This window comes from Pseudophryne corroboree, chromosome 6, assembly GCF_028390025.1.
Source record: "Pseudophryne corroboree isolate aPseCor3 chromosome 6, aPseCor3.hap2, whole genome shotgun sequence".
Lineage (NCBI taxonomy): Eukaryota > Metazoa > Chordata > Amphibia > Anura > Myobatrachidae > Pseudophryne > Pseudophryne corroboree.
This window is the reverse complement of record NC_086449.1, coordinates 581058278-581085196: the sequence shown is the minus strand read 5'-3', so window position 1 is coordinate 581085196 and position 26919 is coordinate 581058278. Positions and strand designations below refer to the sequence as shown.

Sequence of the window (26919 nt, the reverse complement as noted above, 5' to 3'; positions counted from 1 at the left end):
TAGGAGTATGAAACTAATATAGGATTCAACCAGCACTCATGTCTCCCTATAACTGGAGAGATGACTTTCTGGACGTATTGGTTTTCTAATCCTGTATGTCCTATTACCGAAATGACAGTGCACATCAGAGGCGTATCTAGGGTAGGGCGAGTGGGGCACGTGCCCTGGGCGCCTTGGCAGGCCCAGGAGAGGGGGGCGCCGCCGGCGGCCAGGGCATCATGCCCCACTCGCCCCCGTCAACCCTAAATGTGAGGGGAGGAGAGCACAGCGTCTCTCCCTCTCCTCACCGCCGCTGCCAGCACTAGCAGCGCTGCCAGCAGCGCTGCTGTGTCCGGTCTCCGGCGTTAGCCAATCAGAGCTTGCGGACCGGCTCCTGATTGGCTGCCGGTCCGCGAGCTCTGATTGGCTAGCGAACCGGCGCCAGACACAGCCGCCGGAGACGGGACGGGAGACCTGGACGGAGCGGTGAGGGGAAGGAGAGGCGGTGAGGGGAAGGAGAGGCGCTGCGCTCTCCTCCCCTCACATAAGCGGGCGGTGAGTGAACGGGGGGGGCACAGGCACAATGGGGCATGTATCTGGCACCAAATGGGGCATGTAACTGGCACTGAGTGGGGCCTGGCACTGTGGGGCATGTATCTGGCACTGTGGGGCATGTATCTGGCACTGTGGGGCATGTAACTGGCACTGTGGGGCATGTATCTGGCACAGTGGGGCAATGTAACTGGCACTGTGGGGCATGTATCTGGCACAGTGGGGCAATGTAACTGGCACCAAATGGGGCATGTAACTGGCACTGAGTGGGGCCTGGCACTGTGGGGCATGTATCTGACACAGTGGGGCAATGTAACTGGCAATGTAACTGGCACTGCGGGGCATGTATCTGGCACTGCGGGGCATGTATCTGGCACTGCGGGGCATGTATCTGGCACTGTGGGGCATTGTATCTGGCACTGTGGGGCAATGTAACTGTCACTGTGGGCCATTTTCAGTGGCCACACCCCTTCTGGAGCGTGGCCACACCCCTTCTGGTGTGTAGCCACGCCCATTTTTCTGGCGCGCGTGCGCACATGCCTCTTTTTGTGTGCTTTTTTTTGGGGGGGGAGGGGGGGGGGGGCGCCATTTTACATCTTCCCCTGGGCTCCAAAAACCCTAGTTACGTCTCTGGTGCACATCCCGTATAGGAAAATAGATATATGTGATTAAAGCTGGTTTATTGGTTTTGAACGATGCTGGGGTTGGGTATATGTGGTCTAAATTCATATTGTCAGCATGCAGCATGTTAACATGTTATGTTGACTTTGACCATGTCAACATTAATCACGTTGACACTGATTAGATATTGGGGGTCATTCCGAGTTGATCGCACGCTAGTTGTTTTTAGCAGCCATGCAAACGCATAGTCGCCACCCACGGGGGAGTGTATTTTCACTTTGCAAGTGTGCGAACGCCTGTGCAGCCGAGCTCTGCAAAAACATTTTGTGCAGTTTCAGAGTAGGTCTGAACTTACTCTGCCCTTGCGATCACTTCAGTCTTTTTGGTGCCGGAATTGACGTCAAACACCCGCCCTCCAAATGCCCGGACACGCCTGTGTTTTCCTTACCACTCCCAGAAAATGGTCAGTTGACACACATAAACGCCCTCTTTCTGTCAGTCTTCTTGCAATTGGCTGTGCGTATGGATTCTTCGTTAAATCCATAGCTCAGCAACGATCCGCTTTGTACCCGTACAACGCGCGTGCACATTGCGGTGCATACGCATGTGCAGTAGAGACCTGATCGCAGCGCAGCGAAAATTGGCAGCATGCAGTCAACTCGGAATGACCCCCATTGACATCAGTAGTCTGTCAACAAAACATTCCTGGAGGCCCAGTGGTGATTTACTTCGTTCAGTAGCTTTGGCGTATCCAGTAGTGTCTTCTGAGTCCAGTGACATGATGATGACTTCTGGCATCCAGCGGTAGTAGTGCCTCTAATTCTATCCTTAACCCCTAACCCTCCCCCTAGTGCCTAACCCTAACCTCCCCCCACAGCCTAACCCTAACCTCCCCTCAATTCTTTCCGCCCCCTTCCACACCTGTTCTATTTCTGCTGATGGGCGTGGTATCATCATTACAGCTCACTACCCCCCGGGGTAGCGGGCTTCCCAACCATTTTCGCAGCTAAATCTGATTACTATGGGCGTGATATTCGCAATAACGGGGATCACTTTAGAAAGGAGATTGGGCATGATATATAATTTGAATACCGCCCAATGACTGCATTCCTGTTACTGTACATGGAAATGAAAAGGTATTAGAGAGGAATCAAGCCACACTATGCCCACACTCAGGGCCGGTGCTAGGGTGTTCGGCGCCCTCCTGCAAACTAAAAATTTGCGCCCTCCCATACTTTACAAAGGGACAGCGCACATAATGCCCCCTGTAGCAGGGACACGTATATGCATAATGCTCCCTGTAGTAGTGCCGCTTACACACGTATCGCCCCTGTACCAGTGACGCTCACACACGTAACACCCCCTGTATCAGTGATGCTTACACACGTAACACCCCCATGTACCAATGACACGTACACACGTAACGCCCCTGTATCAGTGACGCTTACACACGTAATGCCTCCTGTACCACTGGCGCTTACACACGTAACATCCCCTGTACCAGTGACGCTTACACACGTAACGACCCTGTACCAGTGATGCTTACACACGTAATGCCCCCTGTACCAGTGACGCTTACACACGTAATGCCCCCTGTACCAGTGACGCTTACACACGTAACGCCCCCATGTACCAGTGACACTTACACACGTAATGCCCCTGTACCAGTGATGCTTACACACATAACGCCTCCTGTACCACTGACGCTTACACACGTAACACCCCCTGTACCAGTGACGCTTACAAATGTAACACCCCCTGTAGCAGTGACGCTTACACACGTAACGCCCCTGTACCAGTGACGCTTATACACATAACGCCCGCTGTACCAATGACATAACGCCTCCTGTACCAGTGACGCTTACACACGTAGCGCCCCCTGTACCAGTGACGCTTACACACGTAATGTCCCCTGTACTAGTGACGCTTACACATGTAACGCCACTGTACCAGTGACGCTTACACACGTAATGCCGCTTGTAGCAGTGACGCTTACACACATAACCCCCCTGTACCAGTGACGCTTACACACATTATGCCGCATGCCGGAGCTGGAGCAGATCATCCTCCTGTTCAGCCTGGTCCCCTGTAGCTCCGCCCCCCAGTTCCATGTAGCCCCGCCCCAGTTTCATGTAGCTCCGCCCCGTTTAGGTCCGCACACTGCGCTGACACAGGGGAGGAAAGAGGAGGCTTAATGCTGCCGGTCATAAAGTGGGACAGGCGCAGCAGCAGCGGGCAGCAGCAGCAGGGGGGACATCAGCTCAGTACAGTGATGCAGTGCAGGGAGAGTGCCTATCCAGCCCCTGGCGCCTCCCTGCACTGCATCCCTTTGCTGAGCGGCTTGCGCCGGTTCTGCAAGTATAACACCTGAAGTAAATACCTCTTTACATCCCAAATCCAGTAGTAGCTCAGGAAAACATGCAACCAGTTAGAAGAAATCAGGAACAATTGATAGACTTGTATTGTACCTTATGCACACCAAAGGCCAGATGTAATGCCACCAAGATCGCCGGAGGTGCGGGTTTCTGGACAATCTCAGACGTTTTTTAAACGGGCAATCGATTACCAGGCAAAACCATGCCTTATATATGATTGTCCCTTTAAAAAAAGTCCAAGATCGGACGGCATTCCCGCACCTCCATCGATGTCGGGCATCATTACATCCGGACCCCATGTGTGGATGTCATTTGACCATTCAAGTATTTGCAGCGTTACTTCAGTTACTTTTTTTTAAATCACAAGGAACCATAGTTATTTAAGCTGAACATATCTTAGTGTAAACCTTGTACTCTATGTTTGCCTCACTTACTATGTGGGAATTATTTAGCCACCTACAGTATAAAGGTACAGGGCAGCTTATAATACAGTGAGTACACACTGGTACATAATTTGAGAGAGCACCATATGCTGTATAACATATACAGGGCAATGGGGCCGATGCAGGTTTGAATGCAGACCGATCCTGTGCATGCTCCATAGCCAAGCGTACACATCTACAGGCTGAGCTGCGTGCAACTCAGTCTTATCTCCACTTGTGGCTGACGGGCATAACTGGATGGTAATGGAGCATTTCCACATAGTCTAAGTTCAGAAAGGTTGCAACGATGGAATTGCGGACTGTGCAGAATTGTACATATGGAAAGATAAGCTTATTTACAGACGAAACTCTTACACCAGGGATAGGGCTGGTGCCAGCGCACACTGATAATGACAGAGACAATGAAACCAAGCATATGGACACAGGAGTTGTGATCACCTAGGTAAATATGTGCATCTATGTCTGTGCACACTGGCCCTCATTCCGAGTTGTTCGCTCGCTAGCAGATTTTAGCAGCATTGCACACGCTAAGCCGCCGCCTACTGGGAGTGAATCTTAGCTTAGCAGAATTGCGAACAAAAGATTAGCAGAATTGCGAATAGAAAATTCTTAGCAGTTTCTGAGTAGCTCGAGACTTACTCAGCCATTGCGATCAGTTCAGTCAGTTTCGTTCCTGGTTTGACGTCACAAACACACCCAGCGTTCGCCCAGGCACTCCCCTGTTTCTTCAGACACTCCCGCGTTTTTCCCAGAAACGCCAGCGTTTTTTCGCACACTCCCAGAAAACGGACAGTTTCCACCCAGAAACACCCACTTCCTGTCAATCACACTACGATCACCAGAACGATGAAAAATCCTCGTTATGCCGTGAGTAAAATACCTAACTTTTGTGTAAAATAACTAAGCGCATGCGCTCTGCGAACCTTGCGCATGTGCAGTAAGCGACTAATCGCAATATAGCGAAAATCGGCAACGAGCGAACAATTCGGAATGACCCCCACAATGCAGGTGTAATTGCAGCTGGATTGCATTTAACTCTGCATCATAGCCTATGGCCGGGATGTAATGAAGTCCGAGTATAGCGGCCCTTTGGGATGCCGGACAACTCAGAGGTTTTTCATGTACAAGGCTAAACTATGCCTTATAAACTATTGCCCCTTTAAAAATACGTCCAAGTTCGCCCGGCATTATAATATAGAAACATAGAAACATAGAATTTGACGGCAGAAAAGAACCACTTGGCCCATCTAGTCTGCACCTTTTTTTTTTTTTTTTACATTATTTTTTCCTCTAACCTTGGTGGTCATTCCAAGTTGTTCGCTCGTTGCCGATTTTCGCTATGCTGCGATTTGTTGCTAAATGCGCATGCACATGGTACGCCGCGCGCATGCGCTTAGTTATTTAACTAAAAACTTAGCAGTTTTGCTGTAGTCTGTGCTGCGCTTTTCAGTCACACTGCTGATCAGTGAGTGATTGACAGGAAAGGGGCGTTTCTGGGTGGTAACTGAGCGTTTTCCGGGAGTGTGCTAAAAAACGCAGGCGTGCCAGGTAAAAACGTGGGAGTGTCTGGAGAAACGGGGGAGTGGCTGGCCGAATGCAGGGCGTGTTTGTGACGTCAAACCAGGAACTAAACGGACTGAGCTGATCGCAATCTGTGAGTAGGTCTGGAGCTACTCAGAAACTGCAAAGAATTATTTAGTAGCAGTTCTGCTAATCTTTCGTTCGCTATTCTGCTAAGCTAAGATACACTCCCAGAGGGCGGCGGCCTAGCGTTTGCAATGCTGCTAAAAGCAGCTAGCGAGCGAACAACTCGGAATGAGGGTCCTTGTTTGATCCTTATTTCTTTGTAAGGATATCCTTATGTCTGTCCCATGCATGTTTAAATTGCTCCACTGTCTTAGCCTCTACCACCTCTGATGGGAGGCTATTCCACTTATCCACTACCCTTTCTGTGAAGTAATTTTTCCTCACATTTCCCCTGAACCTCCCTCCCTCCAGTCTCAGTGCATGTCCTCGTGTCCTATTGCTTCTCTTCATTTGGAGAATGTTTCCCTCCTGGACTTTGTTAAAACCCTTGATATATTTGAAAGTTTCTATCATGTCCCCCCTTTCCCTTCTCTGCTCCAAACTATACATATTGAGATTTCTTAGTCTTTCAGGGTATGTTTTGTGATGTAGGCCATGCACCATTTTAGTTGCCCTTCTTTGTACAGTTTCTAATGTATTAATATCCTTTTGAAGATATGGCCTCCAGAATTGAACACAGTATTCTAGATGGGGCCATACCAATGACCTATACAGTGGCATTATAATTTATTACTTCTTTCTTTCTGCTGCTGATTTCTCTCCCAATGCAGCCAAGCATCTGACTAGCCTTCCTCATTGCTTTGTTACATTGCTTACCTGCCTTTAAGTCACCTGAAATAGTGACTCCTAGATCCCTTTCCTCCCTTAGTAGTTTCCAGTATAGTGCCATTAATACTATATTTAGCCTTTGGATTTTTGAGACCCAGGTGCATGATTTTGCATTTTTTGGCATTAAACTGTAATTGCCAGACTCTTGACCATTTCTCTAGTCTACCTAGATCCTCAATCATTTGTTTTACCCCACCTGGTGTGTCTATCCTGTTGCATACCTTTGTGTCATCTGCAAAAAGGCATACTTTCCCTTTAATGCAATTTGCAATGTCACCAATGAAGATATTAAAAAGCACTGGTCCAAGTACAGATCCCTGGGGTACTCTACTGGTAACATTTCCCTCCTGTGAATGCATTCCATTTACCACAACTCTCTGTTTTCTATACTTCAACCAAGATCTTATCCATTCAATAATCCTAATATCTAATTATGCACAGTCGCTGAACTCTGGCATCATCACATCCCAGCGTATTTCTACATAGACTGAAAGTGCACTTACACTAGTACATGCAGGCAATCTTAGGTGGAAATTACTTTCTCTGACATTAGCGCAATGTGCCATTCTGTTATAGTAGTGTGAGGGAACCTGATGATATGTGCAATGCCTGATGGGACATCATGCTAAATTGAATTCCCTCCTTAATTGTCTAGGATTAAATGTAGTTAGTCCAGGAAATAATGTACAAATATGTTCCTCTGAGTCTGCACACACACCTACCGGCAAGCATTCAGATCACTCTGAGCTACTCTTAGTTGCCTGCCGCATAAAACAGCGTTAACAATTTTTATGTTGGCAAGATGATGGAGTTCTGTGGGAGGGCTCGTTCTGGTTCATGCTGCATTGTTCCTAATTTAAAGAGGATATATGTCTTCTAAATTAAGGACCTCTCCAAGGGTAAACCATATTATGTTGACATTCCCAATGTCACCGGCAATATAATGCCGATATTTTGAGCATGTCAACATTGTCAACCATAGGATTTTAAGATAAACCTAATGCTAAGCCTAGCCCTAACCCTAATCATAAAAACGTATGTTGACATTATGTTAGTGTCGATATAGGAAATGTCGACATAATGACTACATACCCCTCTCCGGTACAGCAGAAAATTGGGAAGGTGTTTACCATCTGCAAGTTGAGCAGTGTTGAACTGCAGTTAAAGTAAATTGCATCATAAAGCCTGCACAGAGTACAATTATCATCACCATATACAGTACCTTGCCCCACCCACTTGATGAAGCAAATAGCATTGTGGCCATCATTCTATCAGCTGATTTAACAATAATTAGCAGGCACGCAGCCGCATGCTATCAGTTAATGAGAAAAAGATAACATTACTGGCATGAGACGTGTGTTAAATGGGGATGCGGTCAGGATCCCAGCAGGAGAAATACAGACGCCGGAATCCCGACACTGGGGTAGATGTATTAACCTGGAGACGGCATAAGGAAGTGATAAACCAGTGATAAATGCAAGGTGATACACGCACCAGCCAATCAGCTCCAATATGTAAATTAACAGTTAGGAGCTGATTGGCTGGTGCGTTCTACCCCACTATTCGGAATGTCAACACCGGCATTCCGAATAGGGACACAAATCCGGTACCGGATCCCGACCACCGGGATCCAGAACGAGCATCTGCCGGCCACTCTGACGTAAGCCGCGCGGAGGGTAATTAGGTTTAGGCTGCGGGGACAGGGTTAGGGTTATGCTGCAGGGCGGGAGGGTAGGTTTAGGCTGTGGGGAGGAGGGGGGGTTAGGTTTAGGCACCCATGGCGATGGAGGGTTACAGTTAGGTTGGGGGGGTAGGTTTAGCCTGTGGGGACGGGGGGTTAGGTTTAGGCACCACTGGGGAGGGTTAGGGTTAGGCTGAGAGGGGGGGAGAGTTAGGTTTCGGCTGCAAGAAGGGAGGGTTAGGGGGCCAGTGGAATTCTGAACATCGGGATGCTTTGGTCGGTATTATGATTGCGAGCATCCTGAACGCCGGCATTTCAATCCCAACCTGTTAATTGATCCTAGTAAAGTGATTAGGTCCATACTTATGAACATTGGTTCTGCCAACAAAATAGTTGCCTCCACCATGATTAGCCAACAAGAACACTTTTAAAACAAACAAACTAAGGTCACTCTGTACAGATAGTTCCATGAAACATAATGCCATCTATTTAGCCTGAACAATGGTAACACTGAAGTGTCTAATGTGCATACCTGTTAACAGGCACACTGATGTATATCTGAATGTAAGCATGTCTCACACAGTACTGACCAGCTGCATCTTACTGCACTACAGGCCACATATTGCCATTTGTATTGTATTTGAACAAAAATACTTGTTTTCAAAAAATATTTACATTCAGTTTTGGTAAAAACATTCAATATACAGGAGGCATGAATGGCCTGTAGCACTCCAGGTGTTGTGAAACTACAAGGCCCAGAATGCTGTGGGTATAAGGTAGTTGCATAGTGTAACACCTGTAGAGCAGCTCATTGTCGAGATCTAATATATAGAAGAGTTCATTGCCGGCCTCATAGCAAAACTGGGATAAAGGCCCACAGCAATGACACTTTGCCCAACTATAGAGTACAAGCCACTGGCAGAATTGTCACCAATGTATAGGAGACAGTCACTATGTGGCGCAGATGTGAGGGGGCCGGCACCACCTATGGTCTCTTAAAAGTGCAGAGAGGAGACCTCTTCTGGGCCTGCATAGATTTTTCCCATATGCAGTAAAAAAAAAAAAAAACCTGAGACCTCGCTGTGGGCTGTGGGTCTGTGAATGCCCTGAAGAGAACACCAGTGGACAATATTTTAAATTACGGACATTTCGAGTGGCAAAAGAAACAAATGTTTAAAACATAGCTAATCTGTATATATTGTCCTAAATGGACAAAACAGCATCTCTATTGTATTTATCTATTTGTAACAATATTTTCTTTTTTTGTCTCTCTCTTCTAGGGAGTAAAACCCGTGATGGAGTAGTACAAGGAGTGGCCTCAGGTCAGTGTCATCCTCATTTCAAAACTCTGTCTGCCATTGCCAAGATCACTAATCTGTGTGATAGAGTGCCTGAGGCAGTCAGGCAACCAAAGCCAGCTCTGCTCTTAATAGGATCAAAAGCTAATGGGTGACTGAGATCGCCCAGGCTGAGCTAATGCAATTAAGACAAGTAGCTACTGCTCATTTTGTGTGTTTAAATCTAAATTTGTGACCACAAATACGGGTTGTTTATAAATTCATGTATTGTGTGACAGACAAACAACGCATTTAGTCATGCAGAACAGTTCTGTGCAAGTACTATGAAGGGTGTGCACAAAAAATTATATTTACAAACATTACATTTTTTTCAAAGTATTCACCAGAGGAATCTATGCAAAGTTTCATGCGCTCTAACCACTTGGTAAAGCAGCTGGACCATTTCAAAGCAGGTATGTCTTCTACATGCTGGATGAAGGTCTCCAATGTAACTTCCAATTACTCAAAACTAATCCCACGCATTTTGCGATTGATTTGCGGGAATCCGAGGGGGACTGGTCTAGACTGTACGGCGGATGACCTAGCTCCTAGGCCAGAAAAAACACCACTTTCCTGGACTTTTGGGCAGCTGCATTGTCGTGATGGAGAAGGGCACCAAAAGTGTGAGTTCTTGGACAGCGCCTGGAAATGGCTTCCGGCACTTGTGGCAGGCATTTGTTGGCATACAAGTCCCCAATGATGGAGCGCTGCTGCACGAGTGGTACGGTAGCTACATGACCAGTCTTGACCACAAAAACAGCCACCATCTGCTTGGTCAAGCTGTGCTCACATCAGAACTTGTGTGGGGGCACACCCCCAACTGGGGTCCACTGGGTCAACTGTTGTTTGGTCTCATTGTCCAAACTGTAGATCCAGGATTCATCAACACTGGTGATCTCCCAGACAGAGTTTGAGCGACCACCATGAAACCTGGCTAGCATGTTGCGGCACAAAGTCACCCGAGCCTCCTTCTCCTCTCGAGTCAGCTGATTGGGCACCCAGCATGCAGAAACCTTGCTCAGACCAAGCTTTTCATAGAGTATCAAACGGATGAATCCAAATGAGATGCCTATCTTCTTCTCTAACTTGGTCACAGTCACCCTGACATTCACCTCAACTATGGCCTGCATGGCAGCAACATAGATCCCTCTTCCAGGAATCATCTCCAGCATTGAAATTCTACAAACCACTCAAACACAGTTGTTCGGGACGATGCTTCCTCCCCAAAAGCAGTCGGTTAGTACTCTCCTGGTGTCGGCTGTTGAACTGCCAAGATGCTGCCTCCACACTTTCACCTGGGTATTGGTGTGTGGCTTTTGGGGAAGGGGGGTTGGCAGCAGGCTGAAGTTGTGCCTAGGGTGAGGGTGTCAAGAAACCTTGCACTGGCCCTGCATATAGCAGAGCAATACAAATGATAGTCCTAGTAATATAAAATTGTTAAGTTAGTAGTATGTAGTGTGTACAATCCCCATTGTAACTTTTACTTGTTTAGTAAAACTTGTAGATGGGCATGTACTGTAGAAGTAAAGAAATGAAAGTGAATTTATAGTGAATAATCCATAAAAAGTCTCCAGTTTTTAAGGGAAGTCCATTATTAAAAAAGATTGGTTTTCTGTTCATTCATCCTTAATTATGCCATTTCTGTTATCAGTGGGGAACGGGTACTAATTGACTGTGACTGATAGAGGAGCCTGGGTCCGCTGCTTGCCCTGCCCCCTCCTCCCCCTTACTTGTCAGCGTCTTCTGCCTGTCTCCCCGCCTGTCACAGCACCGCTATGTGCTGGGTTTTGGTAGGTGAAGGGAGACTGCTGCAGTTAAGCAGCAGCAGTTTCCTCTGGCTGTGCAAGGCGAGTGAGCGGGCTGATAGATTAAAAAAATATATTTATATATTATAATATGCACATCTGCAGAACGGATCTTCTTGTCAAAAACTGGGGGACTCAGTTGGGCGGCACGGTCACATGTGAGCTGACCATGGCAGTTAAGTGGTTTAAAGTCATCTTTCCACAATGAGCACAAATTACTTTGTAAAACTTATCTGTCCCCAAGTAACACACCTGCGGCTGGGACTCCTGCTGCACTTTACACTCCCCCCCCCACCCCATCTAAATAAACTAGTAGCTGTTATATTGATGTGAATTCCCAGCATGACCCTCTTTTAACCAAGCTGTGGCAGGAAGTAGGCTAATTCCAGGCCCACTAAGTATTGTATAATGATGCACTGTAACTGTGTAGGAACAAGGTGCCGGAGAAAGTGGAGCAAGGTGCCGTCACCCTGTTACATAATATGTTACACATTTACGTTGCTGTAGGCTTGTTACATTATTTAGTTTGCTAACATTTTCAAGCCTAATGTTTCTTTGCAATTGCAGTTTGTCACCTTAAAGTTTATAAATAGTAAAATAAAACACAGGCATCTCTTATAAGGTGATAGAAGAGCCTGTGTAATTGCATCTGAGACTTTGGCATTTCATATGATCTGATTTATTTAATGTTTGTTTAGATCTGGATTTACAGTGCATCCGGAAAGTATTCACAGCGCTTCACTTTTTCCACATTTTGTTATGTTACAGCCTCATTCCAAAATGGAATAAATTCATTTTTCCCCTCAACATTCTACACACATTACCCCATAATGACAACATGAAAATATTTTTCTGAGATTTTTGCTAATTTAAAAATAAAAAAAGAAATCACATGTACATAAGTATTCACAAACTTTGCCATGAAACTCAAAATTGAGCTCTGGTGCATCCTGTTTCCACTGATCATCCTTGAGATGTTCCTACAGCTTAATTAGAGTCCAACCTGTGGTAAATTTAGTTGATTGGACATGATTTGGAAAGGCACACACCTGTCTATATAAGGTCCCACATTTGACAGTGCATGCCTGAGCACAAACCAAGCATGAAGTCAAAAGGAATTGTCTGTAGGTCTCTGAGACAGGATTGTCTCTAGGCACAAATCTGGAGAAGGGTACAGAAAAACATCTGCTGCTTTGAAGGTCCCAATGAATACAGTGGCCTCCATTATCCGTAAATGGAAGGAGTTCGGAACCACCAGGACTCTTCCTAGAGCTGCCCGTCTAAACTGGGCATTCGAGGGAGAAGGGCCCTAGTCAGGGAGGTGACCAAGAACCCGATGGTCACTGTCAGAGCTACAGCATTCCTCTGTGGAGAGAGGAGACCCTTAAGGACAACCATCTCTGCAGCAATCCACCAATCTGGCCTGTATGGTAGAGTGGCCAGACGGAAGCCACTTCTTAGTAAAAAGCACATAGCAGCCCACCTGGAGTTTGCCAAAACGCAGACCATGAGAAACAAACAAAATTCTCTGGTCTAATGAGTCAAAGATTTAACTCTTTGGCGTGAATGCCAGGCATCATGTTTGGAGGAAACCAAGCACCACTCATCACCAGGCCAATACCATCCCTACAGTGAAGCATGGTGGTGGCAGTATCATGCTGTGGGGATGTTTTTCAGGGGCAGGAGCTGGAAGACTAGCCAGGATAGAGGGAAAGATGAATGCAGCAATGTACAGAAACATCCTGGATGAAAACCTGCTCCAAATCGCTCTTAACCTCAGACTGAGGCGGCGGTTCATCTTTCAACAACATTAAGCACACAGACAAGATATCAAAGGAGTAGCTTCAGGACAACTCTGTGAATGTCCTAGAGTGTCCCAGACTTGAATCTGATTGAACATCTCTGGAGAGATCTGAAAATGGCTGTGCACCGACGCTTCCCATCCAACCTGAAGGAGCTTGAGAGGTGCTGCAAAGAGGATCGGGCGAAACTGCCCAAAGATAGGTGTGCCAAGCTTGTGGCACCATATTCAAAAGGACTTGAGGCTGTAATTGCTGCCAAAGGTGCATCAACAAAGTATTGAGCAAAGGCTGTGAATACTTAGGTACATGTGATTTCTTAGTTTCTAATTTTTAATAAATTTGCAAATATCTAAAAAAAACCTTTTTCACATTGTCATTATGGGGTATTGTGTGTAGAATTTTGAGGGAAAAAATTAATTTATTCCATTTTGGAATAAGGTTGTAACGTAACAAAATGTGGAAAAAGTGAAGCGCTGTGAATACTTTCAGGATGCACTGTATATTAAGCCCATTAGGTCTGTGCCCAGTGATGTCAAACTTCCTTTCATTAGCAAGGGTGCCAAAGGAAGTGTGTGTGTGTAAAGGCTTCACTGATGGAAATACAGACCTGCATCTCATCCTGCCTTAGAGCCCAATTTCTAATGGCGATTATTAGTAACAATTGTTTTTTTCTTTCCCAGTGGCTGAGAAGACCAAAGAGCAGGCATCTCAGCTGGGAGGGGCTGTCATGTCCGGGGCCGGAAACATTGCTGCCGCTACTGGTCTAGTGAAGAAAGATGACTTCCCCACAGATATAAAGGTGCTATATTTTCTGTGATGTGATGGTAATGCTAAGTGCCGGAAATGAAAGAATGATTCATCTGTATAAATATGAGGGAATATCACTTTCCCACTTCTGACATGTGATGCTACAGAGAACAGTGAGTTTTACAGGGTGGTCTTCTGTATGCCGACTGACGGGATCCCGGCGCACAGTATACCGGCGCCGGGATCCCGACAGCCGGCATACCGACACTTATTCTCCCTCGTGGGGGTCCACGACCCCCCCTGGAGGGAGAATAAAATAGTGTGGCGCGCGTAGCGCGCCACCGTGCCCGTAGCGTGGCGAGCGCAGCGAGCCCGCAAGGGGCTCATTTGCGCTCGCCACACTGTCGGTAAGCCGGCAGTCGGGCTCCCGGCGCCGGTATGCTGGTCGCCGGAAGCCCGACCACCGGCATATCGTAGTGAACCCAGTTTTACAATATACCCTATATTGCCCAAACTATGATAAACTAGAACGTCTGATCACTGCACATAGGCATTGCACAGACATACTGTAATGAAAAATAAGTTACACTTATAAATGAATGCTATATTCCTTATGGTATATAGCTTATTTTCTCTAACGTCCTAGTGGATGCTGGGGACTCCGCAAGGACCATGGGGAATAGACGGGCTCCGCAGGAGACATGGGCACTTTAAGAAAGAATTTAGATTCTGGTGTGCTCTGGCTCCTCCCTCTATGTCCCTCCTCCAGACCTCAGTTTGAATCTGTGCCCGGACGAGCTGGGTGCTTTTCAGTGAGCTCTCCTGAGCTTGCTGAGAGAAAGTATTTTGCTAGGTTTTTTATTTTCAGGGAGCTCTGCTGGCAACAGACTCCCTGCATCGTGGGACAGAGGGGAGAGAAGCAGCCCTACTCTCTGAAGCTAGGTCCTGCTTCTTAGGTTACTGGACACCATTAGCTCCAGAGGGATCGTACACAGGATCTCACCCTCGTCGTCCGATCCCAGAGCCGCGCCGCCGTCCCCCTCGCAGAGCCAGAAGACAGAAGCCGGGTGAGTATGAGAAGCAAGAAGACTTCGAAATCGGCGGCAGAAGACTCCGGTCTTCACTGAGGTAACGCACAGCACTGCAGCTGTGCGCCATTGCTCCCACACACCTCACATACTCCGGTCACTGTAAGGGTGCAGGGCGCAGGGGGGGGGGGCGCCCTGGGCAGCATATGGACCTCTTTTGGCAAAAGTACACATATATACAGTTGGGCACTGTATATATGTATGAGCCCCCGCCAAGAAAATGTATATTTAAGCGGGACAGAAGCCCGCCGTCGAGGGGGCGGGGCTTCTTCCTCAGCACTCACCAGCGCCATGTTTTTCTCCACAGCACCGCTGAGAGGAAGCTCCCCAGCCTCTCCCCTGCAGATACACGGTAGAAGAGGGTAAAAAGAGAGGGGGGGGGGCACATAATTAGGCGCAAAAATCAATATAAACAGCAGCTACTGGGTTAACATTAAGTTACTGTGTTATTCCTGGGTTAATAGCGCTGGGGTGTGTGCTGGCATACTCTCTCTCTGTCTCTCCAAAGGGCCTTGTGGGGGAATTGTCTTCAGATGAGCATTCCCTGAGTGTGTGGTGTGTCGGTACGTGTGTGTCGACATGTCTGAGGTAAAAGGCTCCCCTAAGGAGGAGATGGAGCAAATGTGTGTGTGAAGGGTGTCTCCGTCGACAACGCCGACACCTGTTTGTTTGGTTCCGGTATGAATGATCGACCATGTTTATGGTCGACAGTCATTAAGTCGACCACTATTGGTCGGCATTGACATGGTCGACATGGACACATGGTCGACACATGAAAATGGTCGACACATGAAAGGTTGACACATGAAAAGGTCGACATGAGTTTTTTAAACTTTTTTTGGTGTTGTTTTTTGCGTAAAGTGACTGGGAACCCCAATTAGTGCACCGCGTCCCCTCGCATGGCTTGCTTCGCTCGATGCTTCGGGCATGGTGCCTTCGCTCCGCTACCGCTTCGCTCGGCACAGATTACCGTTCCAATCGTAGTCCACGTGGATCGTAAAGTATGGAAAAGTTCCCCAAAAGAAAAAAAAGTTAAAAAACTCATGTCGACCTTTTCATGTGTCGACCTTTCATGTGTCGACCATTTACACGAGTCGACCATATGTCCATGTCGACCAAGTCAATGTCGACCAATAGTGGTCGACCTAATGACTGTCGACCATAACATGGTCGACCATGTGAACGGATACCTGTTTGGATATGTGTAATTAAGTGCTAAGATGAATTTATTGCACAAAAGATTAGAGAACAGACAGGGAATCTACCCATGTCTGTCCCTATGTCGCAGAGACCTTCAGAGTCTCTCAATGCTCACTATCCAAAATAATAGACACTGATATCGACACGGAGTCTGACTCCAGTGTCGACTACGATAATGCAAAGTTACAGCCAAAATGGCAGGAAAGTATTCAATATATGATTATTGTAATAAAAGATGTTTTGCATATCACTGATGACTCATCTGTCCCTGACACAAGGGTACACATGTTTAAGGGGAAGAAAGCTGAGGTAAATTTCCCTCCTCTCATGATGAAAAAGAGCGTGAATCTCCAGACAAGAGACTGCAGTTTCCCACAAAGAATTCTCAGGGAGTATCCTTTCCCTACTAGGGCCAGGATACGATGGGAATCTTCCCCTAGGGTGTCACGTTTGCCCAAAAGGTAGCGCTGACTTAACAGCTATCCTCAGGGATCCTGCAGATAGCGTGCACATTCTGGTACACTACTCAGACCGGCGATTGTGTCGGCATGGGTTTATAGCGCTGTAGCAGCGTGGTCAGGTACCTTATCAGCAGAGATTGAGACCCTAGTATGTATATATATATATATATATATATATATATATATATATATATATATATATATATATATATATAGATATTTATATTAAAGATGCGGTCTTAGAGAGATATATATATATATATATATATATATATATATATATATATATATATATATATATATATAAAACATGCCCAAAGAGACATTAGTCTACTGGGTTCTAGAGTCAACGCTATGTCGATTTCTGCTTGACGTGTCCTGTAGAATATGCAATGGACAAGTGTTGCCGACTTAAGAGGCATATGGAAGGCTGAGGATTGTGTGGAGAAGGGATCTCGGACCTGGTCTCCACAGCTATAGCTGGTAATTCTGATCTTTTGCCTTATATTCCTGCACAGCCTAGGAAAGCACGACATTATCAAATGCAGCCTTTCGATCACAAAGAAACAAGGAAGTCCGAGGTGCGTCCTTTCTTGCCAGAGGCAGGGGCAGAGGAAAGAAGCTGCACAACACAGCTAGTTCCCAGGAACAGAAGTCCTCCCCGGCCTCTACAAAATCCACCGCATGTCGCTGGGGCTCCACAGGCCCGGTGGGGGCACGTCTTCGAAATTTCAGCCACAAGTGGGTTCACTCCCTGTTGGATCCCTGGGCAATAGATATTGTGTCTCAGGGATACAAGCTGGACTTCGAGGAGATGCCCCCTCACCGACGGCCCTGCCGGCTTCCCCCCACGAGAGGGAAATAGTGTTAACTGCAATTCACAAATTGTATCTTCAACAGGTGGTGGTCAAGGTTCCCCTCCTTCAACAAGGAGGGGGTTATTATTCGACCATGTTGTAGTCCCGAAACCGGACGGTTCGGTCAGACCTATATTGAATTTAAAATCCCTGAACATATACCTGAAAAGGTTCAAGTTCAAGATGGAATCGCTGAGAGCGGTCGTCGCAAGCCTGGAAGGGGAGGATCTTATGGTGTCTCTGGACATAAAGGAGGCATACCTTCATGTCCCCATTTATCCACCTCATTAGGCGTACCTCAGATTTGTGGTACAGCATTGTCATTACCAATTTCAGACGTTGCCGTTTGGTCTCTCCACGGCACCGAGAATATTTACCAAGGTAATGGCGGAAATGATGGTACTCCTGCGGAAGCAAGGGGTCGCAATTATCCCATACTTGGACGATCTCCTCATAAAAGCGGGATCAAGAGAGCAGTTGCTGATCAGCGTAGCACAATCTCTGGAAGTGTAACGGCAACACGGCTGGATTCTAAATATTCCAAAGTCGCAGTTGGTTCCTACGGCTCGTCTGCCTTTCCTAGGCATGATTCTAGACACAGACCAGAAAAGGGTTTATCTACCGATAGAGAGAGCTCAGGAGCTCATGACACTGGTCAGGAACCTATTAAAACCAAAACAGGTGTCAGTGCATCACTGCACTCGAGTCCTGGGAAGGATGGTGGCATCATACGAGGCCATTCCCTTCGGCAGGTTCCATGCGAGGACCTTTCAATGGGACTTACTGGACAAGTGGTCCGGATCACATCTTCAGATGCATCGGTTAATCACCCTATCCCCCAGGGCCACGGTGTCTATCCTGTGGTGGCTGCAGAGTGCTCACCTTCTCGAGGGCCGCAGATTCGGCATTCAGGACTGGGTCCTGGTGACCACGGATGCAAGCCTCCGAGGGTGGGGAGCAGTCACACAGGGAAGAAATTTCCAAGGTCTGTGGTCAAGTCAGGAGACTTGCCTTCACATCAACATCCTGGAACCAAGGGCCGTATACAACGCCCTACGTCAAGCGGAGACCCTGCTTCGCGACCAACCGGTTCTGATTCAGTCAGAAGCCACCAGAATTCATCGCTGGGCGGCGAATCACGTAAGCGCACTATCAGCAGTGTTCATCCCGGGAATGGACAACTGGGAAGCAGACTTCCTCAGCAGGCACGACCTCCACCCGGGAGAGTGGGGACTTCATCAAGAAGTATTCACGCAGATTGCAAGTCGGTGGGAACTGCCACAGGTGGACATGATGGCATCCCGCCTCAACAAAAAGCTACAGAGGTATTGCGCCAGATAAAGAGACCCTCAGGCGATAGCTGTGGACGCACTGGTGACACCGTGGGTGTTCCAGTCGGTCTATGTATTTCCTCCTCTTCCTCTCATACCCATAAGGAAAAGAGGAGTGAGAACAATACTCATTGTTCCGGATTGGCCAAGAAGGACTTGGTATCCAGATCTGCAAGATATGCTCACAGTGGACCCGTGGCCTCTTCCTCTAAGACAGGACTTGTTGCAACAGGGGCCCTGTCTGTTCCAAGACTTACCGCGGCTGCGTTTGACGGCATGGCGGTTGAACGCCGGATCCTAGCAGAGAAAGGCATTCCGGATGAGGTTATTCCTACGCTGATAATGGCTAGGAAGGACGTGACAGCTCAACATTATCACCGTATATGGCGAAAATATGTTGCTTGGTGTGAGGCCAGGAATGCCCCTACGGAGGAATTCCAGCTGGACCGTTTCCTTCACTTCCTACAGTCAGGAGTGACTTTGGGCCTAAAAGTGGGTTCCATTAAGGCTCAGATTTCGGCCCTATTCATTTTCTTTCAAAAAGAGCTGGCTTCTCTACCTGAAGTTCAGACGTTTGTAAAGGGAGTGCTGCATATTCAGCCCCCTTTTGTGCCTCCAGTGGCACCTTGGGATCTTAACGTGGTGTTGAGTTTCCTGAAATCACACTGGTTTGAACCACTCAAAACGGTGGAATTGAAATATCTCACGTGGAAGGTGGTCATGCTACTATCCTTGGCTTCGGCTAGGCGTGTGTCAGAATTGGCAGCTTTGTCACATAAAAGCCCCTATCTGGTTTTCCATGCGGATAGAGCAGAATTGAGGACACGTCCATAATTCCTGCCGAAAGTGGTTTCATCTTTTCATATAAACCAACCTATTGTGGTGCCTGTGGCTACTACTGACTTGGAGGATTCCGAGTTGCTTGATGTGGTCAGGGCTTTGAAGGTTTATGTAGCCAGAATGGCTAGAGTCAGGAAAACAGACTCTTTGGTTATCCTGTATGCTTCCAACAAGCTTGGTGCGCCTGCTTCAAAGCAAACTATTGCTCGCTGGATCTGTAACACGATTCAGCAGGCTCATTCTGCGGCTGGATTGCCGCTGCCAAAATCAGTTAAGGCCCATTCCACTAGGAAGGTGGGCTCTTCTTGGGCGGCTGCCCGAGGGGTCTCGGCATTACAGCTGTGCCGAGCGGCTACTTGGTCAGGTTCAAACACTTTTGCAAAGTTCTACAAGTTTGATACCCTGGCTGAGGAGGACCTTGTGTTTGCTCATTCGGTGCTGCAGAGTCATCCGCACTCTCCCGCCCGTTTGGGAGCTTTGGTATAATCCCCATGGTCCTTACGGAGTCCCCAGCATCCACTAGGACGTTAGAGAAATTAAGATTTTACTTACCGGTAAATCTATTTCTCGTAGTCCGTAGTGGATGCTGGGCGCCCGTCCCAAGTGCGGACTTCTTCTGCAATGCTTGTATATAGTTATTGCTGCAATAAGGGCTATGTTATTGTTGCATCAGGGTTGAACTGATGCTCTGTTGTTGTTCATACTGTTGACTGGGTAAGTTTATCACAAGTTATACGGTGTGATTGGTGTGGCTGGTATGAATCTTGCCCTGGATTTCCAAAATCCTTTCCTTGTACTGTCAGCTCTTCCGGGCACAGTTTCTCTAACTGAGGTCTGGAGGAGGGACATAGAGGGAGGAGCCAGAGCACACCAGAATCTAAATTCTTTCTTAAAGTGCCCATGTCTCCTGCGGTGCCCGTCTATTCCCCATGGTCCTTACGGAGTCCCCAGCATCCACTACGGACTACGAGAAATAGATTTACCGGTAAGTAAAATCTTATTATATGTATCTACATATTTAGTTAAAAAAATAATTAGAAGTGTACAGTATATTTTCTTGTCATTTCTATGTTAAAGTTGCATCAGTTGTCACGCTATTGCCCCTGATGGTATGGATTCATGCATGAGTGCATCAGGATAGTGTCTCCCTCTGATGGGAACATCAGGCCACGCCTTGTGGAGTCAGAGCTAAGTGCCCCCCTCCAGTGGCGGATCCAGGGGGGGGGGGCACTCGGGCCCCTGCCCCCCCTGTTATTTGTGGCCCCATCCCCCCCCCGCTTGTGTCACTGAGACACGCTGCTGCTCAGTCCGGCGGCAGCGTGTCTCAGCTGTCAGGAGGAGAGCGCGGCTATCTGGCGGCGTGTTGCGGACTTCAAACCAGCCGCCGGTTCGTGAGCCAATCAGAGCTCGCGGACCGGCAGCCAATCGGGAGCCGCCGGTCCGCGAGCTCTGATTGGCTCACGAACTGGTGGCTAGTTTGAAGTCCTACACGCCGCCAGACATAGCCGCGCTCTCCTCCTGACACCCTCAGAGCCAGCCGGGCAGAGAAGCAGCAGCAGCGGTAAGCAGCTGCAGAACTGCTGTGGGGGCATTTGTATACCTGCTGTGGGGGCATTTGTATACCTGGCACTGTGAGGGCAATTGTATACCTGGCACTGTGGGGGCAATTGTTTACCTGGCACTGTGAGGGCAATTGTTTACCTGGCACTGTGGGGGCATTTGTATACCTGACACTGTGGGGGCATTTTTGGATCTGGCACTGTAGGGGCATTTTTGGATCTGGCACTGTGGGGGCATTTGTGGATCTGGCACTGTGGGGGCATTTGTGGATCTGGCACTGTGGGGGCAATTGTGGATCTGGCACTGTGGGGGCAATTGTGGATTTGGCACTGCACTATTGGGGGCATGTGTCTGTGTATCACGTCGCATTTTAATTGGCCACACTCACTATATGACTGCGGGCATTACTACAGGCAACATTACTACTGGGGGCAATACGGGCATTGCATAAGGGGCACCACTACTATGGGGTCTATATAAGGGGCACTACCAGTACAGTGGACATGCATAATGAGCGCTACAACTGTGGGCATTGTATAAGAAACGCCACCTCACATGCACCGAAGCCGCACGCAAATGTACTTCCCTTTCCATGGTGCCCCCCCTATCATTTTCTTCTGGATCCGCCCCTGCCCCCCTCTGACCACACATATAATGGAGATTTTGTGGATGGAGATATCTGTGAGCTGCTAGGAACAGATATTGCATATTTGGGGGTATGTTCACAGCATAACAAATGGATATGGTATTGAAGATCTAGTCAATAGGTCGACACTAAATGACCGACATGCATTAGGTCGATAGGTACAAAAGGTCGACAGTCTCAAAACAGCGGCATTTACAGTGGTAGACACACAAATGGTCGAAACAAGTTTTTTGTGTTTTTTTTTTGTCAAAACTTGTATGTTTGATGTCAAGCACCATCACTTGAGACGTATACCCTCACGGTCTCGATTTGCTTGCCACAGACTATTCCCAATTGTACTCCACGAGGCTAGTATATAAAGAAATTGTTTAAAAACATGTAAACCTCCCCCAAAAAACACGTGTTTTGACCATTTGTGTTTCAACCATTACCATGTTGACCTTTTGTTTATGTCGACCTTAAGCACTGTCGACTTTTCATCTGTCGACCTTTTGTCCCTGTCGGCCTATTGACTGTAGACCTATACAATTAGATTGCTGATACTTGTGTTGGGATGCTCCTTACAGCTATTCCCATCCTCCGCAGAGAGGCTGCTCTTATGACTAATTTCTAGGGTTCTTAATTGAAAAGTAACCATTTTGCACCTGATTCAGAGATGGGCGCAGAAGACATAGCAGCTGCGTCGTTGTATGCAGCAGCTGTGCGATAATACAGCAGGAGGCGTCTCGTGTAAATAGATGCCTCCTGCTGGCTTCTGTGATTGGCTGCTTCATCCGAGGATGCAGGATCGGATTACTCTTTGTGATTATCTGCCATCTAAGTCACCCTCAGGTTTTCACGCTGCTGTAGCCAGTGAAGCTTTGTTGAAAGATGCAGACACTGCCCTCAGCATGCCTACAAAACAGGACTGACACACCCACATTTTTGTAAAACTCTCCATCACTGCTCCCTTCTCACCCCCAAACGGCTGCAGACTGACACTACGCTCCACGACGCAGGACCCATACTGCACATGCACAGTTCATCAAACATTGGAAAAGCATACTTACCAACACTCCCTGATAGTCAGGGAGGGTGTAGTATGGTATGCTGGCGGCCTATCGGCATACCAACAGCTGGGTGAGCGCAAATGAGCCCTTTGCGTGCTCGCTGCACTCACCACGCTGCAGGCACGATGTCGCGCTACGCCCGCCATGCTATTTATTCTCCCTACAGGGTGTCGTGGACCCCCAAGAGAGAGAATAGTTGTCGGTATGCCAGGTGTCGGGATTCCGGCGCCGATATACTGAGCGCTGGGATCCCAACAGCCGGCATACTGAATACCACCCATCAGGGAGATGTCCTCTCATAGTAGCAATCTCCCTGACCCCCTGAAGAGTTTAGCAACCTGATTGCACCTTGCCCCCATTATGTAGCTGTTTTATTCTTGGGGGGAGGGGGGGGGGCATAAATTAGGGCTATAGATATTCATATGGGATTTGGTTATAAGGCACAATGATCCCTTTTGTCTACATGCATTTTTAAATAAGGCTTTATAAGAAGTTACAGGTATGTGGGACGTCTTGTGAAACACATTACATGAACAAGCCCTGAAAAGTATCAGTGTCTTTTAACCAACAAATAGATCTTACATCCAAAAGTAAGCAGTTAGTAAGTCATTTTTATGACACGCCTGTAGTTTGATTCATTTACAAAGAAAAGCAATATATACTCATACCAGGCGCCAATACGCAAGGCTCGTGAACCAGTGTACGTAGCGTGGGTGTATGCGTACGCACGGCAAAAATGCGCACGCACAGAGGCCACTCTGTGTAGTGTTTGCACGTGGTGTGTGTGTAATATTTTCGACTTCGACACGCCTCTCAGATGTAGCGTACCGTCTTATAAGTGTTACTTTCACTATCTCCCTGAAACACTTTTTCAAAAGTAGCCCAGTATGAGGAAAAGTACATACACTATCAGCTCTGGATTAGGCCCTGAGTATTGATTGCCTCTTTGTTTTATAAGATGTGAGCCTAGTTTGATGCAATTATCTCTCTACTATTAATGGCTTCATACACTGTGATGTCCTGGGAGGTATTAACAGACACATAGGGGCTTATGCAATGCTGAAAGTAAAATATGAATACATGACTGAAATGAAACATGCCAGTATGCATCACGAGATGTGTAGCATATGTGCCTAGTTCCAAGGCCGTCTTAGCAGCAGTGTAGGCCCCCGGGCAAAGCAGTGCACTGGGCCCCTACCCATCTTCTAGTTATAGGGGTGGTGGGTACTATTAGCAGCAGTTTCTTTTGATGTTCTGCGAGCAGTAGGGGGTGTTCTATCTTCTGCTCAGCATGTAGGATCAGGAGCAGTAATTTCTGCTAATTACTCCTTTACTGCTCAGATGGTGGGAGATGGGGCGGGAGGGAGAGCACTAAACTGTATAAGGGGGTATTTGGGCTGAATAAGGGGGCAGAGGGCGGTAGGGGGTGTTTAATATGCAGTGGAGGGGTGGATAGTGGGGTGAGCTTAATATTCATATTTTTCCAGTGGGAGGGCAGCCTGCTTGACTGCAGATATCTCCAGTTCTAATAAATACATTTTCAATTTTCTTAGCTTTCAATTGGATACAAAACTAGGGAGTCCCACCTCGGTTGTACTAGGGACTAGGGGATCAGAGTTTGGGATCCAGAGCAATCCACCAACGAAAATATAAGACTGCATACCAGGCGTGTGGAGCTGGAGCAGGGGCCAGCTGCTGGAAGGCTGATATCTCTGGTTCTGGGCATAATAGAGACAAGCTGCCAGTGTCCACAAAAAGGGGAAAGTCCCAGCTTTTAGAGTATACCGTCAGGAAAACTGTAAGTCAGACAGAACCAGAAATATATGGCTAAGAAGAGCAATTAACAGGCTTGGATAGGGACCACTGCTTTGAAGCCGGATATCTCCGGTTACCCAGGGTCAATTTTCAAAACTGATACCCCTGGAAAAAGGGGACCCTCAGCTATCAGTCTTGGGCCTTTATACTCCTGATGCCCTTGGGCAGCTGCCCACTGAGCCCATACAAAACGACGGCCCTGTCTGGTCCACTACTAGTCATCATCCATGTGTATTTGCACCTGCCTTATACTAGCTGCGAATCCTGGTTTATTTATGGCTCTAATAAGGGGTGCTGAATAGTAATATACTCTTTGTGTAGAAGAGTAAATACATATTTGTGATTGACCAAGATATAAGATAAAGAATTTAAATATTACTGCAATACCTGGGTGTTCATTCCTCCACTCCAGATCAATTGTCTGCTGAGTACTCACTTCATCACTCAAAGAACAGACACAAATTTATATGGGATGCGATTAGCCGGTGCCGGTGGTGCCGGGATGCTGGTGGTCATGTGACCAACACTGGAAACCAGACACCACTCGGGAGACCGACAGCCCACACCCCAAAGGTATGTTTAGGGGTTCTGGTTAGGAACGGGATAGGGGATGGGGGGAGTCATAGGGTTAGGCACTAGGTGGGGACCTAGTAGGCACTCTGGGTTAGCCCTAGCCGCCCCCAGAGGGTAGGGGGGTGGGAAAAATGCATTCCCCCTCCGACATCGGGATCTTCACTGTCGGGATGCTGCTGTTGGTCATGTCCGCCGGCATTCCAACCACCAGTATATAATAACGAACCTATTTATATAATTAGTGCACATAATGAATTGCAAAGATATAAAAGTAAAACAAAAGATGTATATAAATGTAAAAAATTGTTTTTGAACCAATAAATATCTAGCAGCACCAAGTAACATCATAAATTTAACATCATACAAATGATCAAAATAAAATAAAAAGTTTTTCTTTTCTTTCTAAAAATAAAAGTGAAATAGAAGAGGGGGAGTTTTCACTCAGATACTTGCAACATGTTTCTCAGTGCTAAGGTTGTTTCCTTGGACAATGGCCCTCATTCCGAGTTGTTCGCTCGCTAGCTGCTTTTAGCAGCATTGCACACGCTAGGCCGCCGCCATCTGGGAGTGTATCTTAGCTTAGCAGAATAGCGAACGAAACATTAGCAGAATTGCTACTAAATATTTTCTTGCAGTTTCTGAGTAGCTCCAGACCTACTCCTAGATTGCGATCAGCTCGGTCCGTTTAGTTTCTGGTTTGACGTCACAAACACGCCCTGCGTTCGGCCAGCCACTCCCCCGTTTCTCCAGCCACTCCTGCGTTTTTCCTTGGCACGCCTGCATTTTTCAGCACACTCCCAGAAACGCCCCTTTCCTGTCAATCACTCACCGATCAGCAGTGCGACTGAAAAGCGCCGCACGAACACCAGCAAATCTACTAAGTTTTGTTTTAAATAACTTAGCGCATGCGCGCTGCATACCATGCACATGCGCATTTTCCACCTAATCGCTGCGTTGCGAAAATCGGCAATGAGCGAACAACTCGGAATGACCACTATTGGGGGTAATTCAGAGTTGATCGCAGCAGCAAATTTGTTAGCAGTTGGGCAAAACCATGGGCCTAATTCAGATCTGTTCGCTCACTAGCGTTTTTTGCTGCGCAGCGATCAGGTAACTACTGCGCATGCACCGCAATGCGCAGGCACGCCGTACGGTTACAAAGCGGATCGTTGTTGTGCACTGGTTCTAACGAAGAAACCATTCGCACAGCCGTTCGCAAGGAGATTGACAGGAAGAAGGCGTTTGTGGGTGGCAACTGACCGTTTTCTGGGAGTGGTTGGAAAAACGCAGGCGTGTCAAAGCGTTTGCAGGGCGGGTGTCTGAAGTCAATTCCGGGCTCGAATAGGCTGAAGTGATCGCAGCGGCTGAGTAAGGTCAGAGCTACTCAGAAACTGCACAAACTGCACACTTTCACAGCTAAAATACACTCCCCTATAGGCAGTGACTATCTGATTGCAGCGCTGCAAAAACTAGCTAGCGAGCGATCAGATCATAATTAGGCCCCATGTGCACTGCAGGTGGGGCAGATATAACATTTGCAGAGAGAGTTAGATTTGGATCGGTTATTTTGTTTCTGTGCAGGGTAAATACTGGCTGCTTTATTTTTACACTGCAATTTAGATTTCAGTTTGAACACACCCCACCCAAATCTAACTCTCTCTGCACATGTTATATCTGCCTCCCCTGCAGTGCACATGGTTTTGCCTAACTGCTAACAAATTTGCTGCTGCGATCAACTCTGA

At 47.4% G+C, this 26919-nt stretch overlaps 1 protein-coding gene across 5 annotated transcripts in view; it reads left to right on the top strand.

Moving 5' to 3' along the window:
- SNCB (synuclein beta) overlaps positions 1–26919 on the top strand; it is a 216917-nt gene that overhangs the window by 61315 nt on the left and 128683 nt on the right. For all 5 annotated transcript variants that reach the window (XM_063927921.1, XM_063927919.1, XM_063927918.1 and 2 more), the window contains 2 exons: positions 9347–9388; positions 13691–13809. In XM_063927921.1, coding sequence (XP_063783991.1) covers positions 9347–9388; positions 13691–13809 — 161 coding nt within the window. The remainder of the gene's footprint in view (positions 1–9346; positions 9389–13690; positions 13810–26919) is intronic.